General features: G+C 44.4%; 1 protein-coding gene across 1 annotated transcript in view; it reads right to left on the bottom strand.

The window, feature by feature from the left end:
* Window positions 1-20257, bottom strand: part of ZBTB40 (zinc finger and BTB domain containing 40) — a 345823-nt gene that overhangs the window by 38680 nt on the left and 286886 nt on the right. Inside the window, exon 16 of the mRNA XM_085608585.1 lies at window positions 14676-14762. Coding sequence (XP_085464711.1) covers window positions 14676-14762 — 87 coding nt within the window. The remainder of the gene's footprint in view (window positions 1-14675; window positions 14763-20257) is intronic.

The following is a 20257-nucleotide window of genomic DNA, read 5'->3' as shown; positions in this document are numbered from 1 at the left end:
GGAGTCATCAGAAATCATGACTTCCTTCTTAAAAATTCAATTTGATCTTAAAAAACTGTTAACTAGAGAGCACCGACCTAACTCCAAAAATAGTCATGGTTGGTTCGATAAAAGTTGCACTAAAGCACTACAGGCTCTCAAAAGGGCATTGCACGAAACTAAAAAATCCCCAGTTGAGATTCGCAAATCCAGAAAATCGTACAATTTGGCAGTAAAAATGAGGAAACAAACATTAAGGAAAGAGGCCTGGCTGGCCCTAATCGAAGCCTCCAAATCTAAGGACAACACAGCCTTCTGGAAAGCGGTTAATGCCCCCTATTTACAGAATAATCAGACAGACATTATAGACAGAGCCATAAATGGGGAAACTTGGGTGAAGCATTTTAAATATTTATATGATAAAGCTGAAAATTTAAATTATGGCAACCCTCTGATGGATGGGATATTTATTCAACAACCTACAACTTTATTGAATTTATTCCCGCTAGGCATAACTTTTTCTTGCCCGGAGATCACAAAGGCAATCAAAGACAGTCCTTCAGGCAAAGCACCTGGCCCGGATGGTGTTCCGACAGATGTATATAAAGCTGAGATTGATCTTTGGGCTCCCTTGCTAACAAATGTTTTAAATCACTTTAACCGACATGGGTTTCTACCGTCCTGGTCTGAAGCCATAGTCGTTACAATTTTTAAAAAAGGAGACAGAAACGACCCCACTTGCTACCGGCCAATATCACTTTTAGATGCACTAATGAAGGTAGCAGCTCGGGCAATTTTAAATAGAATACAACTTTGGGCAGAAGAGGGAAAACTTTTTGTTACTTTTGTGGACCTGAGCTCCGCTTTTGATTGCGTGAACCATGAGATATTATGGTCCATTTTATGTGAGATGGGTATAGATTTTAACATTCTTCAATTTATAAAAGCATTGTATAGGGACGCAGGCGCCAGGGTACGCTTTGGAAACAAAGGGGAGTGCTCTGACAAATTTTCCATTAAGAGAGGGGTGCGGCAGGGGTGCATTCTAGCGCCCCTGCTTTTCACCCGATACATAAACTCTATTGGCAAACACCTAATGCAATCACAGTATGATTACCCAACGATCCTGGGAACTCCGGCCCCACTACTCCTCTATGCTGATGATGCTGCCATCATGTCTCGAACTAAGATTGGCCTTCAGAGGGCTGTCCTGAAATTTGCAAATTATATGAAAGAACGAGGGCTAAAAATTAACATCTCAAAAACATACACGATGGCCTGTGGTCCCGGAACAAAGAAAGCGCCTTGTTCAATCTTTTTAGACGACAAGAGGATCGAGACCACAGATCAATTTTCCTATCTTGGAATAAACTTTGATAGGAAGGGAAACTGGCATGTAGCTATTAATGCCAGAAACTTAGCCTTCATTCGAGCAATAGGCGCCCTGAAAAAGTTCTCAGCTAAACTAGGTGGCAGACCAGTGAAAGAGTTGATTGAAATTTATAAAGCTAAATGCATTTCTACTGCCACTTATGGAGCTGGTCTTTGGGGCATTTAAAATTCACACCTGATACAAAAAACAGAAAATCAGTTCTTACGCTATTTATTAGGAGTTTCCAAAACAACAGCAACTTATTTTATACATATTGAGCTGGGCATGCTGTATATCTCAGATGTTATTAAAATTGCGCCTATACTATTGTGGCATAAAATTTGGGTCACGTCCGAGACCTCATTAAACAGAGACTTAATCACAGACTGTCTTAGTCTCGACGGATTAACTAACATTAAATGGCTTACCTATGTAAAAAACATGCTGACTGATCTTGGTCACCCTGAGTTATTTGCGAGGCCATCAAGTATGGAAATGGTGTCCAGAAAAACGTTAAGAGAGTTGGCTCTCAACCATCTAACAATTAACAGATGGAATCTGGAAAAAACTAAAACAACAGTCACTGATTTCCAAAAAATAACCACGCACGAAGGGCTTCAAAGGTACCTCTTAATCGAGCCAAATTGTTATGCCCGAATGTTACTGACCCGTCTCAGATTTGGTAACTTTTTTCGTATGATTACATTTCCTGCCTGTAACATTTGGTCTAATGAAATTTTACCATGTCCCTGTGATGACATTTCTGCTCAATCAAACATTCATTGTATTTTATTTTGCAAATTTTATCAGTTGCCTAGGGGAGCTTTTCTGAAACCAATCTTAAAGGCTTGGGGAATCCGTACTTGCAGACTAGCCATGACTAGGCTACTACAACTAGAAAATGAACGTATTATCTCTGCAGTAACTAGCTTTCTAAAATTGGTCATCAAATTTCGGAACTCAATGCAATCCTCCTAAAATGCACTTTATGTCTTTGATCATTTTAATCTTTTTATCTGTTTTTATTTGTATCAAATATGTACTGTATACTTTTTTTAAATGTATGCTTTTATGATTTTGCTCTGAAAATAGAATAAAGCTTTCTTGACTGACTGACTGACTGAATTTGCAATGTTTCAATGTAAGTGAAGCATCAAGGAAGGGACCACCTATGACAGCTATATATCAAAGAAATCAATGATGCATAACCAGCATTAGAGACAAATGGCATTTACCCACAACAAAATAAGTTAATCAAGGGTATCTATATCTATGCCCAAAAGCTGCAGAAAGTGAGGATTTGAGCACCGTTGCGTGTAGCTGTGCTTATTTTAGCAAAAGATCTGAAAATAAAAGAGCAATTGTAGAATGGAATGAAAGAAACAGTTCATTAAATTGCAGTCCTAGTTCTGCAACACAGAAATCTTAATGGAAGTCATAAACGTTAGAATAATTCCCCGCTGTGAGAGCTGAACCCATAACACGCATTTTGATGTATTTGTCCATAGACTTTCAGCACAGAGTGCAAGTGTCCATATGTCCACATTATGAGCAGCACCCTTTGGAAGCCTATTGAAGGCACAATTTTTCCTGAAATGTAAAGACTCAGACTTCAAAGAAACAATTTCAAGACTATAATGCAGCATCTATATTGTACCACCCATTATGCATTATACTGGCAGTTGTCTTTCAGAGCCAGTTCTTTTTGCAGGGACTACATGATGTATGTTGTTTCTAATGCCCAACTTTACCCACCCGGGGAGTAGGGTGGGTTGTTTATGACGTCAATGAAGATTTCCAAGATGCAGAACAAGGATTACAGGCAAGTAATCTTTTCTTCTGCATCGTACAGTCTTTATTGATAATCATCAACATTAGAACAGAGTAGCAAGCTAACACTCGCACATTAGGTTAGTCATTAAAACATCCTGATAATAAATTTGAAAAGATTTCCTAGGATTCCTTAGCTGACTCTTGCATCAGCCTGTGTGTCTGAACCTAAACAATGATGCCTTATGAACTTCTGAGCTGATCTCCATATAGCTGCTATGAGGCTGTAGTGGCTGCTATACTTCTAGTAGAGAAAGCTTTAGACTTTACTGGAATAGGTTTATTTACCAATTGATAAATATAATTAAAGAATAAAATATATTTTGTTTTGTCTAGGTAGAAGTGATCACCCACCTAATGTTTCATGAATGGAGTGAATGTTTCTCTGCAGTGGACGGACTGGGGGAAAAGGTAGGCATTTTGATTGTTTGGTTCATGTGAAAATTAGAAACATTTTGGGAAGAAAAGATGGATGTAACCTCATGACCACCCTATTTGCATGATAAACGTTGACTAGTTCCACAACAGATAGTGTTTGTGTTTAGTTCTCCCAATGAGCAGATCTGAAGGCAATCAGGAAAAAGGTTGTGTTTCAAGAAAGATACTGAAATGAAGGTGCAATAGGATTAGAAGGGCTTGGAAGCACTAATGGTTCTGAAGATTGAAAAGACATCATGTAGAGAGAGACCAAGAGCAGAGTAGGGCTTGGTGAAATCACATTTTGCTTAATGAAATTAATTAAGATTTTGTGAAATTACGTTTTTATGGCAAAGGGCACTTTGTCAGCATGACATCACTTTTGTTTCTTATGAAGTGTACACCTCGCTTCAAAAAATCTTTCAAGATAGCGGCAGGAGACTGGTTTGAGTAGAAAGATTCTCTTCCAGAGAAAGTTTCTGTACAAAGCAGTCTCCCACTGGTTTCTTGCAAGGCCTTTTGCCCTGAGATACATGCTTAGGGAAAATAAATATGTGAAATCAAGTAATGCTGAATTTTGAGAAATTTCACTCAACAAAAATGTTTGCCAGCTTGATTTAATTTTTGACTGGGCTTAGCTTAGAGGCTGCCACAGAAGATGTGATGTTCTTGTCTTAGCTATGGCCCACCTTTGGGTTCTCTACATTTCTTCTAAATGTTGGTATGGTTATGGACACCTCTTGATCTTAAACGTAGATGACACAAGAACACAATGATTTCTAAGTCAGATTCGGGCACCAAAATGAAAGAATACATAACTAAAGTTGGCCTACAGCAAATATGGGATCTCACAAAGGAGCCTTGTGTATGATGTGACTAGCATACTTAGATTGAGTATCAAGGAAAGAATCAGTTTATGTTATACTGATCTGAATGATCTGCAAGAAAATGGAATGTCAGAATAGGTGGCTGTTTCTATACCATCGTTTATTTGACCTTATCAGATATCTTCCTGAATGGGAACAAATTATCTTGTGATGGGTTAAAAATGATATTTCCGAAATAGGTATCACCCACTATCCAGTAGACTCTGATACCTTAGCTCCCACTGTCTTCTAATTGTAGCCTCCCAGACTCCCTTCCTTTTCTAATGGAGAAGGAAGGAATTCTGCCTTGCTAATATCTATTGACAGCAAAGTGCATTTTGATGGTACTGGTCCCGCAAACTCAAAGGACTGAGTTAGGTTGGTGATAGCCTTTTAGTCTCACCCTGCTATTTGTAAACTCTACGACATCAGTCTTCACTTAACAAAGACATTAGATGTTATATTTAACTTTTGCTAGTCTGCAATGGTTGCTTCTTTGTTTCTGGAGTTTTCAGTTTCTATAAACCACTGGACAGAAAAAGTTAGGCACAAAGCTACACTGAGTTTAGGCATATTTTTCAATTCATTATTACATAAGATTAAAGTGTATTACTGTGCTTTTCGGTTTAAAAGACATGTAGCTGCTACAAGGTCCACATAGGAACAATGTGGCGGAAAATTATAAATGGCCAATGATCATTTAGCTTTTAACTCCTCTTAAAGAGACCAATGCTTAATACATTAATTGTGCAGAAAATAGTGAAAAATTGGGGCTAGGGTAGAAATTCAGAGGCTCAGAATAGGTAAAAATTCAATGAGTCTTAAAACAAAATGGATTGAGAAATTGAATAAATGGGGGCTTTAAGTAAGGAAAGTTCATAAGGTACTGTGGTTCTGGTTTAGAAAAATGAAACCAAAAAAGTAGTGTCTATGCACTTTGAGGTATATGTGAGAAAGGAATACATATCAGAGTACAAATATATATCATTGACTCTCCCTGGTGTCCTTGAGGTTACAACTTTCTGTACTCTGTGTAGTATAAAGGATATCTATGGTATATTTGTGTAATAGGTCATTTAGGAAATGTAATGAGAAATGTGAGTATGAAGGAGTTGTTGTGAAGCATAACTTTGTAGTAGCTACCCAGAAATAGCCAGAATCACTCTGTGATCAAATATTTATTTATTTATCCATTCAGATGTTTTATAAAGCGCTACACCTCTCATATGTCACTTCAGAGTGCTGAAACATTAGCACAATCAGAAGAACAACAAAATCAAGCATACTGAGAGCAGAGGCACGCACACGAAGAACTTGGAATGTGCATTGTTAGAAAATGTGGATGTAAAAGTTTGACTTGTTTAAATTCTTTTTGAAGACTTCCCAATATGACCTTGTGCTCATCAGTATCCCTTCCATAGTATACATTGAACTGTTTCTTTCAGCAATGTAGTTCAGAAGAATGAATAATTATGAGTCAGCCACAGGCAGATGTAGACTAAAATCACACTACAATTCAGCATAAATCCAAATATGAGAGCATCTCTCTTTGGAAGAATTAAACTGGTAATCAAGAGAAACATAATCTAATATAACAGGAACATCTGGGGAGCACATTTTCACCAACTAACGGTTCTCTATGCAAGACTTGCTGAAACCTATTCATGCAACTCTGTGGAACCCATTTTCCCCAACTCAAAAGAATCAAAAGCTGAGCGGATCTGCTAAGATTCAAATCTGTGACCAAGGGTCGGAGTTGCTTGCATCTACAGACCTTATGTGACATCAGTAACGTGGAGATCCTAAGTGTGTTTTACTACATTAACCATTAACAAGAATGTAGTGTTCTATGATAAAATATTTACTACAGAAGCTTATCACTAAAGTCGACGACCGTTATGCACATTAGCGCAAATTTAGTGTGTCTTGATCTTTCTTTTTTTCTGGGACTTGAGTAATGGCCCAGTCTGTTTGTGGGTAAGCAACCAATAACTAAAAACAAACTGTTTCTGCATCTTTGTATCCCACATCAGATAGCATGAAGCCCATATTAACTTTAAAAATAATGTTGATTCTATTTGGAAGCAGTTTCTTTAGTTTTTTTCAATCAACCCCACCGTTCTAGTCCTTGTAGAACTCAAATGAACATGACTGACTCAGAAACTTCACTTATCTTTTGATAAACCCCAGAGCTCTTGCACAGGTCACCTGTGCAGTTTCCAGAAAGTGTGGTACCTTTTGGTGGAGTTAATTAATATGTATAATCTAAATAACTGTCATGGGGAGAGTGTACATAAAGAAGAAAAGGAGATGAATGTACGTCCATATAAAGGTTGTCTGCTGAAAAATGGAGGGTGCACTAATTGCAATGGAAGGGTGACACCTACTGTTCAAATAATGGATAAGCACTTACAACAGTGCATGTACTGCCTATGGATATACATCGCAGGACCTAACATAAAAGCACATAGGCTTACAAGCAAAAGCTACCATATATACAAATGAAAATGACAACCGGAGTATGTTGAACGAACTGAAATAAACATTTTTGAGACTGAATCAGCTGCACTTAGGAACAGAGACGATTTTTACTATTAATCTGAAAGAAACAAAACACCTGTTACGCTGGTGGCCAGGAGGCCAATTAGTACATAACCTCAGCTGGGGAGACTAGTATCCACTGTAAACCCTCTCTCTCACCACCCCCACACCCCTGCTTACTCACTCACTCAAGAATCTTTATTTTGGCCGAAACGGCCATAAAAACACAGATAAGAAAATCCAGTACAAGCCATTAGATAAAAAGAGACAAACATTACAATGTGAAAAACGGGCAGTTATTCTGGTTAAAACAGCAATACAGTACATACAGCGCTCCACTTTCCCCCAGACTTCCTCAGTAGATCAGAAAACACGTCTAAAATTATGTAATTTACTAAAAGTGCGTGTGTAATACATAGGGGACGCGGGGCCTAACGTTGATAATGAGTCAGATTCAACAAAGTACATATGCATTATGTAAACAGCCAAAGGTTGTTAAAGTGCTCCAGTATCATAAAAAAGGGAAAAAAAACATTTGTAGTACACAGTTCACATATCCCTTCTTGTGTTCCTAAGGCACATCGCTAATCCGGGCAAGATTTCGTCAGTATGTGGCTTCTCACTGCAGGTTTTGTTATCTCTTGGTCTTTATAGAACCCAGTAAATTCAAAAACTCCCCTTTAACAATGGTCTTATCCTTTGCCAAGATTTTGGTGGGGTGAGTAAAAAGTTCCAGGTGACCCGTGGCCTTAAGAGAATCTCTAACATATTTAAGCCATGGGATATTCATCCCTTTGCCCCGTACCAGGCAGTCCTGAATGATATCTCTTGTCAGGGCCGCCTCTGGGTTAGACCAGATCTTAATCCAGCAACTAACCGGTTTTAATTTTATCCTATCCTCGATGTAGGCAACACCCAGCTCTTGATGTACAATAAAGCCCGGGGTACTTTGTGGCACTTTCAGTAGTCTTCTTAAAAGTTTGTTCTCTTCGGTATGGAGCGACTTTGTATCCACAAAGCCCCAGACCTCACTGCCGTAGAGAACTTTGGCGGAACATATTGAATTGTAGAGAATCAGGATCTGGTCAGGAGCCCAACGGCCCAGCCTATGTGCATGATTCATAATTGCCCCCATGCTTCTGGTTAGTGAACGACATTTATCCTCCAGCAATGGTTTAAATTAAGCCTGGAGTCAACCAATATCCCTAGGTATGAGAAAGACTGAACTTTTTCAATACAGTGTGTCCCAATCGTGTATTTATATTTCTTTTGGGGCGCCTTCCCTACCTCCATTATGTAGGATTTGGCTGGGTTTGCTGACAAATCCAGGCTCTCCAAGAAGTGGATAAAACGGTCTAACAAAGTTTGTAGGCCACGCGGGGTTCGGGTCAGAAGTACCGCATCATCTGCATAGAGCAGAACCTGAACCTCCCTGTGACCTATCTTAGGCGAGTCCACTCCCAGCCCCGCCAGTGCTTTCTCTAAGCCGTTAATGTAGAGGGTGAATAAAAAAGGTGCTAAACAGCCCTGTCTGACTCCCTTCGTACAGGGGTACTGATCTGTCAGACTGCCCTCCTCGTTATACCTAACCTGGGCATGTGTATTCATGTGTAGGGATCTCAAAATATTTACTAGGCCCTGATCCACTCCCAGTCCCTCCATAAGTTCCCACAGTTTGTTCCTGTTCACCCGATCGAATGCGGCTGTGAGGTCCATGAAAGCCAAGTACACAGTTCCTTGGCTCGCTATCGTGTACTTGGCGGTCAGGAGATACAGGTTGAGAAATTGGTCCGTTGTAGACCGGCCGACCCTGAAACCATATTGTGTGTCCGTTATGATCTTGTATTCTTCTGACCAATCTAATAGACGGTTAAGTATAACCCTGCCGAGAACTTTCACGGACACATCTATCAGGGAAATGGGCCTGTAACAGGACGGGCTCTCCCTGTTACCTTTTTTAAAGATTGGCACAATTATGGCTGTTGACCAAGATTCAGGCATGCCCGTGCACACTGCAGCGTTTATAACCCTAGTTAAAATCGGGGCCCACAACTCTGCATACGCTAAGAACAAGTCCGGGGGGAAACCATCTGGACCCGGCGCTTTATTTCTGGTCAATCCTTCTATGCCGGCCTTAATATCATTAAGAGAGAAAATTGTGGGTTCCCCCCTTCCTGGCCCTTCATTGGTCACAAGGCAGTCTTCCTGGGTGCTAAGATTATATAGACCAATAAAGTGCTCATGCCAGGTCTCTGTCAGGATGTGGTTTACAATCTTGGGTTTATCCCTGTCTTGGAAGCAAGGGTCATTTATGATTTTCCAAAATGCCGTCATATTTTTAGTATCTACTGCTTCCCTCAGGTTCTCCCACGCCTGCTGTTGCATCAAAGATTTACGGCACTTAACCGTATCTTTTTATAACCCTCGACACGCCTTAACCCTGGTTTTATCCCTCGGGCAGGATTTCAAAGCCATTTTCAGCTCTCTCGGAGCCTTAGAACAAGCCTGGTCGAACCACCCATGTTCCCTTGGTTCTTTTTTTCCAGACTTGACCCTGAGGAGTCTATCAATGTGCAGTGTTGCCCCTTCGTAGGCCTTAACCAGCTCAACCCCTGTCACTTCAAGATTCAGGCACCTCCCTATATGATGGTCTTTGGCTGCCTTTAGTGCTTCATAAAAGGCATCAACGTCAATTTTGGACCATCTCAGCCTTCTACCCTGATCAGTCGTCATTAGCTCCCCTTTCGGACCTCTTTTGTCGAGGGTGTTGGTAGTGTTTGGGTCCCTCAGGACAATAACTAAGGGATTGTGGTCACTAAATGCACTGGATTGTATTTCGAACCCCAAAAGCTCCTGCTTCATTATGTGAGATACAAAAATAAAATCAATGACTGAATCACAGCCTCTTCCTTTAAAAGATGGGTTAATCCGCCCTTCATCAACTCCATTTATTAAATCCATGGTGTGTTGGAGATCATGCCTTTCCAGCACCTTATTGAGCTCTTTTCCCTCTGCAGTGTGTTCTAAATGGGGGCCCTCTTCCAACGGACAGGAGTACCAGACACCCCGTGTATTTTTCGCATTTGGGCAAAGGTGACAATTAAAATCACCTGCGAGCACCCAGTCGTACTTACATCCCTCTTGATCAGTCTCTCCCTCCAGCCTTTTGCCCAATTCTCAAAATTTTATGAGTGGTGACCCTGGAACTATAGCATTATAAAAATTCACGAATAATATGTTCTGGCCCCTCATACGTAGTTTTAGCCCTTGTACAACATCAGAGTTCCAGCTCAGGTCTAAACATGTCCCTTTCAGTTTTAAATCCACATAGATCATCAGCCCGCCCTTAGCTCTTCCTGACCGCCCTTTCCTTGCCGGGACAAAGAACATCTTAAAGCCTTCAAGAGCTAGCTGGTCTCTGTTCCATTCCCATGTCTCTTGTAAACATATGACCTGGAACTTTATTATAAAAGCCACCCATTCATAATTTTTTAGTTTTGCTGACAGCCCCGCTACGTTCCATGCCGCGGGTAGTCGAATGGGCTCCTATAGTCTGGCCTTTGTCCTCTTTAGGAGAGCTAACCATATCACTTTCCATGGGAACGGGTGTTTGTGTGCAATCTGGGGTAACTGGGAGGCCTCCGCTAGAATATATGCATGGAGCAATCGCTTCGGTGAGGACGTCGCTGCGGCGAGAGCTCCGTTCATGTCAATCAATGTCTTCTAATCCCCGGCTATTTGCCAGAGGAGCAAAACGAATTTTTGTAAGAGACAAGGGCCCATTTCCAATCACCCCACTGTACGTTTGCCTATCAAACTCTCTTCGGGAACTTATCCATGGGTCCCTATAAAAGAAACCCAGCGGTAACATTTGGATGAATGGGTCATTCTCCCCCCTGAGGCCACCTCGGGGATAGGCAAGGAGGTCCTGTACCAGCCCTGGTGATCTAAAATTTACGATCACTGTGTCTCCTTCAAAACACTTTCTGCTCCGGCCTATCCAGGACACCCTTCTTGCCATTAAGATTTGCCTATAGTGCTCCAATTTAAAATGTGTGTTTTTATTTAACCAATGTGCTGCCTTGTTGATTAACATCTGGGGTGTTTCTTCACAGATTTCAGTAGAAGCAGGAACCCCTGTCAGAACTATAGTATAAGGGCTCGCGGCGGGAAGAAGATCCATAACAGGCAAATTTGTCGTGCCCTTGACAAACTCGCTCCCTACTGGCTCATTCACTACAACTGCACCCCTGGCCCCTCTTTCCTGTTGTCCCACTTTGTTGTGGCATCATATGCCCTTCCTTCCTAGTGGGCAGAACGCTCTCCTTCCTTCTGGTGTCTTCGTTTCTGCCAGACCCCGGGTGTTCTGCTAGCGCACTACCTGAGTGGGTACTATTCCTCTCTCTCTGCGGTAGGTCTCCCTGTGGTACTCCTCCCGTGCCCTCACTACCTCGGGTGTCCATATCCTGAGCTGCTATGGGTCGGGGAGTAACTAATGTGGATGGGCCCGTCCACTGTGCTGCCCATCTGGCCATGTTTTCTTCGAGCGCGCTAATTTTCATGTAGAGGGGTGCTAGTTGGTTAGTGATTAATAATTCCAATCTTAACCATAATGGTGAGTCCTCCTCATTGCCCAAATCCATCCCTCTGCATTTAGAACACTGCGAAAATCCTGTGGCTTCTGGTGCCCCTTTGGGCCTATCCTCCTTTGATGGTTCATTCTTATTCACATTTCTGGTAGTCTTATTTCGTCCTGCCCCTCGCCCTCCCCCTCGTGCGCTCTTAGCTGAGGCTGTGGGGACACTTACGGGCATGACATCTCTACTAGACATGTGTTGATCTAAACGCGCCCTTTTGGATCGTGTTACAACCTCTGCGGGTTTCATAGGTGGCAGCCCGCAGGGCTCTGGTGCTTCTGCCCTCTCCGCCCCCTCTTCCCCCGCTCCTTCCCCTCTTGATGATGACGTAGATGCCAACATGGATTGGCCCGATTCTCCCTCCCCCCCTCCATTTATTACAATTACAGATGTCATTTCCTTGGTAGGTGACATAGCTACTCCTGCCTCAGCGCAGGCTTTCTCTGCCGATCTGTGGGAAGTAATAACAATGTCTGAATTTTTCGGGGTAACAGCCTTCGGATTCTCTGTCTTAGCTAAACCCCCCATGGACAGTCTTTTCTGGACTGTGTTGGAGTCCAAGGAAAGTCTTCTTTTGGCAGAACGAATTTCTTGATCCAAGGCCGATTCTGCCCTGATAAAGAAAGCATCCAGTGTCCCTTTTAGGCTCCCTCCCACATTGTCTGGTTTGATTCTCTCTTTAGTCATCGCGGTTCGAGGACCAAAATCCCAACAGGATCGGCCTTAAACTGCACAATAATAGAAAACCAAGTCAACAACCCTCTGGATGTATAAGTTCAGCCGCAATGTACTGTTTTGAAAAGAGGGCAAGTTGCGAATCAAAATAACCCAACTGGTTTGAGTCACCAATTTTACTTCCTTTTGCGGGCATCCAGTTTTCCTCACCTGCCTTCTGTAGCGGTGTGTGGTCATCAAAATGGAGTAATCATATATGTAGGTGGCGATGATAGAGCCCTGGCCCAGCCCTACCTCCTCCTGGCTACAGGAGGCGCCACGATGTTTTAAGCGCTTTATGGTGACGAGAACGGTGTGCGCTGCCCAGGGGACGATGGTCAATGCAGTCCCTGATGACCGTATCAGCCGTCACCCTCGGCAATGGTATGGCGAGAGAACCGGGTGAGTTGTGCTGCCTCTGGGGTCCGGCAGCGTTCAACACCCCAACAGCAGATTGGCAAAAGATCAGGTGAGTGAGATAAAGTCTTACTTTTCAATCAGTAGTAGACTCACCGGTAATGCCGCCCTCCTATCTCTCTCCTACCGTAGTTCACACTTGATTTTCTTGGGTTTCAATACTTGAAAAATTCTCATGCGGCACTTTCCCGTATTTTCGCAGCCCAGCCTGCTTGTTAGAGCCACACCGCTGCACTTCTCTGTACTTCGCCGCACTTATCTGCCTCTCTGCCTGCGAAGCACAAAGCACCGGAACCTTTACTCTGCAACTGCCGTCAGGCTGTAAAGACGAAGAAAGACGAAACCTCTACGAAACCTCTACACTCGGCGCAGTCCTCAGCGGTCAGCTGTGGGGGATATGAGGAACCGGAGCCGACTTTCAAACCCTGCACCCTCTCCAGTGCCAGAGAGTGCCGTTCCGTGAAAGACCGTAAAGGAATGTGTGGGTGCCGGAAAACAGCTGGGGCAGCGGAAAGCCACCATCAAAACCGTTACTCTTTAAGCTGTTGAAATGTAGGAGTTTTAAGCGTCTTAAGCCCTTTCCTGCGCCCCGGGCCCCTTAAATGGGTCTTGTCCAGTTTTGGCCAGACGTGTCCAGTGAAGGTCTCTTTATTGATGTGGAGACTCCAGGGTGGCGAATTGGTCCAGTCGGGGGAAAATGCAGGTGACAAGTAGGGAAAAAGAGCAGCGATGATGGAGCAAGCGGGGCTCACAAGGCCAAGGTCGCAGGCTGCACCTGATCTAATCAGGCCGCCTCCACGATTCTGCCTAGAGCCACTCTCACTGAGGCCTTGCGCTCATTAAGCCCCTTCACCTCCGGCTCCTCCTTTGTCCAGCTCCTGACTCCCGCTTCGTTTCTCCGCTGCCACACCACAGCTTCAGGCTACGGAAGCCCCCAGGAAGCAGCGAGGACCGCGGAAGCCTCGATGGAGCTTCAGCCTCGGAGGGCAGGGTAGATCGGGGGAAAACGGTGAAAGCGGTGAAGCAGGCTGAAAGAGGCAAGGCTCTCACTAACACACTCTGAATGCGGAGCGCAGCTTCTGGTTCCGCTTCTTCCCCACGAGTCCTTCAAATCCTCAGTTGTCCAAGCTACCTGGATGTAACCTGCCGCCGACCAGCTGACCGGCTGTTGCACCCCTGTTGGGAGAAGAGATTCTCCTCGCAGGGTGCGGGGATGCCAGAGGTGCAGAGTGAGTTGTGAGGGCGGGCGGGCGAGGGGCTGAGTAATCCAAGTTCTCACCCCGATCTTTTCCTGCCTCCCCGGCTCAGCTGCTCTGCGCCAATGCGCCTGTACATCCGCGGTATGGCGCAGGTGGGCCCTTGACCCAGGGCTCTGTGTCAGGTCCGGTCGACCCGCTCCTCAATACCGCAGGGTCCGGTATTCAATTCAACAAGCCGGTGGCGCCCGGCTTTGGCAAGTTTTGTAGGAGCCGCGAGAGCTGTAACCGCGGCAGGCCGAGAAGCAGCAAGGCAGCAATGCGGCGTCCTCCTCGCACTGCAATTGGCGTTTGGCGGTCAAGCGTGAAAATCTGGACTGGAATCGCCCCTGCTTACTCATTTAATTAAGCATTTGCTGTGAGTGAGCTGTTCCTAACACCCAAGTAAAAGACAGAACATGGAAGTCTGGTGTGGCATCATGGCATGGTCATGAATTTAGCTCGTTTAGCTACTCTGGCCATAAAAGTAAAAACATAAAGGTGCCCCGAAGGTTTTATGGGTAAGCTTCTGGGTCCATTGTTTTTTTCACAGGTGCAAGCCTATATACATATCAATAAGATACCTCAATATTAGGACTATAATCGGGAGCATGTAATGCCTCATATAGTATTTTATGACATATTCATATTGTATCTTCAAACTCACCTGAGTGTTTGCACTTCATATGGACTTGCAGGGCAGCAGGAGAGGGGAAGATCTGTTGACATTTATCACATTCTGGAAGCTTCATATCTGAAATCCAAGATAACAGAGAGTTAGTGATATAGCAGCACAACGTGCTAGTAACTGACAAACTAAAAGAGGCAAAAATGAAATACACTTTAGAAAGAGCTAAACTATGAAACCTTTAATGGAATCTATATCTTTAGAAGGGACAGGTGGCATTTAACCAGAAATCGACCTAGGTTGATTTGTGGATAAGATAAAGTTCGCATACACATTTCTGGGCATTTGACGAGTCAATATAGGCTAACTGACATGCCAGCATCTCTTTACTTAGTAAAGGTATTCACATTAACAGTATAACAAAAGCAAATATTTCTGTCAGTTGGGGTGTTATGAGGAGAAACAGCACACACAGATATACATTTGGAGAACAAAAGGAATTAAGTAACGATACAAAATAAATGTACATTTTACCCCAGATGACAGTCTTTGTGTGCTCTACCAATTCCTAAGCACATGACAAGATGGCTCCTGGCGTATACTGGTTCTTCTGCTAAAATCCTCTTTTGTATCAAATTACACAACACAAAATGTGAAAAATTATTCCTAGGAGTTCTGGCAGCCCATTTTAACCTAAAAGTAGGACTTCTCAAACTCCGCCATGGCCGGTCCCAAGGCCACCTGCGAAAGGAGGAGGGTTATTGTAGGAAGCTGGCTCGGTCTATTCTATATCACAAGGAAATATAGTGTGCACAGAGTCCAGTAAGTTCCCAACTGTATAGCGGAGGATAAAGTATATAATATATTACTCTCAATTTGTGGTAACTGGGCTGAGCAGTTAGGCTTATCCGAGGGTAGTGTGAAAGCATTTGTTGTACATACTCCTACAAGGAAGGAACACACTCCATGATTAACTCCAGGCCAATATTGGTAAAAATATTACTTTAGCTACTTTTATTTTAGGAACCAAGTGGAACTCAGTTATAGGTAAGTAAACATTCCAGAAACATTCCAGAAATGCAATACTTTCAATTACAATGGGCAAAGGTTTGTATAAGCATTAAAATACTTTCCAGGAATATGAAATACTTTTCAATGTCAAAGAGATACTTTGTACTTTTCTCAGAATCAACACTTGCACGTGCAATACAGAGAAAACCCAATGCATTCCTATAGGAGGAAAGAGAGGCAAGTAATTTCAGGTAAGCACTCGACATACAAGTTCAGTCTTCGGAGGTTTTGACCAACACAGGGCAAGGGTCTGACCAAGGTAGGTACTGCACTACCAGTGGCACTGGGGAGGCTAGGCGCAGAGGTCACTTGCCCCAATGTTAGCCTATGGGAGCTGGGGGGCACCTCGAAGAGGCACCCATGGTTCAGGGTCATAGGCCCTGGGGGGTGAGGTCAGCACTGTAAGGGCCACCAAGTAGCACCAAGGCTGCACCACCAGCGGCAAAGGGGCGGCAGTGTGCAGGGTAACAAGAGGGCGTTGGGTGCCCTTTAGGGATCAATGGAGATCCTCGGGTTGAGAAAACGGCTGCAGGCTTTGACCAGAAGACTGGCTGAATGAATACAACGACTGGAGAGGTAAGTTGTATCGTGGGGGGCACCACCGGTTGGGCACTCTAAAACCTGAGGGCTGCGAGGGGAGGGTTTTCTTAAGACGTCTGGTTTATTTCACGGGATCTGGTCGCTGTATGAGGGATCCTTCAGGATGAGGCTGCAGGTGTCGGGGGAGTGTTCAGGATAGGTCATCCGACACTGTTTTCTCAGGTCAGGGTCGCTGGCGAGATGTCACTGAATCATTGAGCCACCTGGACTCGAGCCGTGGGCAGCGGGTGCAGAGTGGTGAAGACTTGCGGTTCCGGAGAGGCACTGGAGTCCTTGTTGGAGGTTGCTTTTGCTGGACAAATCCAGTGTCCACGGCAGATAGGAGTCTTTGTCGAAGGCAGCTCAGGTCTCTGGGGTTCTTGGAGTTTGTTGACTGCGGGACACACCGGTTTCTGCGAGCAGGGTCCTTGAAGCAGGAGACAGGCCGGTAGGGCTGGGACAAAGTTAGTTGTTGTCTTCCTCCTTCGCTGCTGCATGGCTCTTTGTTCCTTCTTCTCCTGGGGTCACCTAATCTGAGGAACATGGTTCAGGAAAGCCCATAAATACTAAATGTAATGGCGTTGCTGAGGTTGGGGTGGAGTAGCCAATGGCTACTGTCCCCTAGGGTGACTACACCCTTAATTCCTATTGGTCCTAATTCTCCAAATCAAGATGGAGAATTCTACCTCAGCTCCTGGCCACCCTAGGGCTGTGCCAAGCCAAGGTCGACACTCTTACTCTACTAACTAATATTCCCACCTGTCCTTCCACCAAATTGTGGGGCAAGGACAGGAGGAGGGCATCTCCCCTATTTGGAGCAGCCCAAATCAGCATAACACAAGGTGAGAGCCTTTGAGGCACGCCGCCAAGTACTGCTGTTCCTACAAGTTGGAGGCAAGAACCACCTCAACCCAGAGCAGGCTTTGTTTCTGACCTCCGAGAGCACAAATGCTCTTACCCCATGAGGCCAGAAACCTGTCTGGTGCTGGCTGGCAGAGATTATACAGCCAATACAGTAGAACCCGGGCGTTTTTCCAAGGGCATCGCTAAGATCCCCTCTGAGTGCATTTTATAATAAATCCAACACTTGCATCAATGTGGGTTTATTATGCTGAGAAGTTTGAGACCAAACTTCTAAGTTTTCAGTAAAGCCACCATGTAGCTGTGGAGTTTGTGTTGACAAACTCCCAGCCACTGTACTCAATATGGCTTCACTGCACTAACAGTGTCCAAGAATGGACTCAGCCATTGTAGGGGCATATTGCTCCTGCAGCTATGCCCTCACCTGTGGTATAGTGCACCCTGCCTTAGGGCGGTTAGGCCTGCCAGAGGGTAGACTTACCTATGCCACAGGCAGTAGCGTGTATGCATGGCACTCAGGAACGTGTGCCACGTCGACTTTTTTAGTTTAGCTACACCACAACACATAGCCTGCAATGGCAGTGTGTATGTGTTTGGTGTGGGGTTCCTTAGGATGGCACAATACATGCTGCAGCCATAAGGGACCCTCTCTGGTCACAAGGCCCTTGGAACCACTGTTACCTTTTACAAGGGACTTGTATTAGGGCCAAAGGTGTGCCAATTGTGGAAACAATGGTTCAGTTTAGGGAAAGAAAACAGGCGCTCTAAACCTGATTGGCAGGGACCCAGCTCACACTTAGTGTGCTTCAGAAATCTGGCACAAAGTGGGGGTGGGTTACTGTAACAGAAACTCTTTTTCCTACAGTTATGCATGAGGCTAGTTACCACACCATGTAAAAAAACATCCCAGCAACAGAAAAGTAAACAAAAAGATATTCTGGCCTTGGGGAGAGTGGAATCTTCATGAAGAGCTAGGACGCCTTGTGGTGAAAGCCAGAGATCCCTTGAACCACAAAACTGATCCACCTGCTTTCGACCAAGACCATCAAGATCGGGACATGGAAAGTGAGGACCATGTACGAGACAACCTTGCCCTGCTTGGCATCAGCGAGACCAGATGGACACAGTCCGGACGGAAAAGACCGGCCCTTAATGTAATGCTGCTGTATTTTGGACATGAGGAAGAGAACACCCACATACTCAGGAGGTGGCACTGATGCTAACTCCAGCAGCCAACAGAGCTCTGATTGGATGAGAAGCCATGGTCCTAGAATCCTCACAGCGACCTTCCACACAAAGAGAAAGCGGTTCAACATGAACGTTATCCAGTGTTATGCACCTAGAAATGACTGCAAAGATGAGGAAAATTAACAGTTTTACAAACAGACTCCAATCCATCCTGGAGAAATGCCTTGAGAAAGACATCACCATACTGATGGGGGACCTCAATGCTAAGATTAGAAGCAACACAGGGTACAAAGAAGCCATGGGAAACCATGGCCTCGTTGACATGAATGAGAACGGTCAAAGGCTCACAGATCTCAGCGCCCTAAACATTCTGGTGATAGGCGGTAGTGTATTCCCAGACAAAAGAATACATATGGCAAAGTGGGAGTCATCAGACCATTCAACGGAGAGTCAGATCAACCATGTCTGCATTGCCAAGACATTCTAAAGGTGCCTGCAGGGTGTGAAAGTGATAAGAGGAGCAGACGTGGTGTCAGACCATCACCATGTCATGGGCAGGCAGAAGCTGAAGAAAGCATGGATGGAATCGACAAACCAACGGCGGTATAACAACACCTGTCTCAAAGATGCACAAAAAGGAATATGCTACTTACCAGTATGCATCTGTTCTTGGCATGTAGAGCTGCAGATCTACACACTCTTGCATAGATCGCCATCTGGTGTTGGGCCCGGATGTTTGCAGTTTGTTTTTCCTCAAGGAAAGTCTTTGGAAGTCAGGAGGTCGGTGACTCCTCCCTTGGATCGTATTGCGCATGGGCTTCGGTTCCATCCTCAGATTGTTTTTCGCCAACAGGGAAAGATGGAGCGTAGCAATAACAGTGAAGAAACCCATGTGTGTTGTATCTAAATTAGATAGACTGGAACAGATACAGGTAGCCGGGGAGGCGGGTGGGCGTGTGTAGATCTGCAGCTCTACATGCCAAGAACAGATGCATACTGGTAAGTAGCATATTCCGTTCGAGGCATATGAGCTGCAGATTACACACTTTTGCATAGACTATATAGCAGTTCCCAACCCTAGCGGCGACCACCGGTATCTGTTGCAGTGGTTTGAAAAGGGGTTTTAGTACAGCCTGGCCCACACTAGCTTGTTGCTTGGTTTGCACATCTACATAGTAATGTTTAGTGAAAGTGTGCGGTGTTGACCATGTAGCTGCTTTGCAGATATCATCTAATGGGATGTTCCCTAGGAAAGCCATAGAAGCCCCTATCTTTCGTGTAGAGTGGGTTTTAGGGGGAACAGATAGCGTTCGTTTTGCCTTGTGGTAGCAAATCTGTATGCATTTTACAATCCACCTAGCTATCCCTGATTTAGAGATGGGGTTGCCTTTGTGTGGTGGAGAGAAAGAGACAAACAGTTGTTTGGTCTTTCTGAAAGGTTGTGTTCTCTGGCTATAGTAAAGTAAGGCCCTTTTAACATCTAGCGTGTGTAGAGCCCTTTCTGCAACAGTTTGAGGTTGCGAGAAAAAAAAAGGTAATTCTACCGATTGGATTAGATGGAAGGGGGGAATGACTTTGGGTAGGAATTTTGGGTTGGTACGGAGGACAACCTTGTTCTGGTGCATTTGGAGAAAAGGTTCTTGTATAGTAAGTGCTTGTATCTCACTGACCCTTCTAAGGGAAGTGATGGCTACAAGAAACGCTGTTTTCCATGTGAGAAATTGCAGTTCGCATTTATGCAAAGGTTCGAAAGGCGGTCCCATTAGCCTTGTGAGAACTATATTTAAGTTCCACACAGGTGAGGGTGGTACTCTGGGGGGAATTATTCGTTTGAGGCCTTCCATGAAGGCTTTAATGGCAGGCACTCTGAAAAGTGATAGGTGCCGTCTGTTTTGTAGGTAAGCGGCAATTGCTGCGAGGTG

Source organism: Triturus cristatus, chromosome 1_2 (genome assembly GCF_964204655.1).
Source record: "Triturus cristatus chromosome 1_2, aTriCri1.1, whole genome shotgun sequence".
NCBI lineage: Eukaryota > Metazoa > Chordata > Amphibia > Caudata > Salamandridae > Triturus > Triturus cristatus.
The sequence above is the reverse complement of the archived record's forward strand: the minus strand, read 5'-3'. Positions and strand labels throughout refer to the sequence as shown.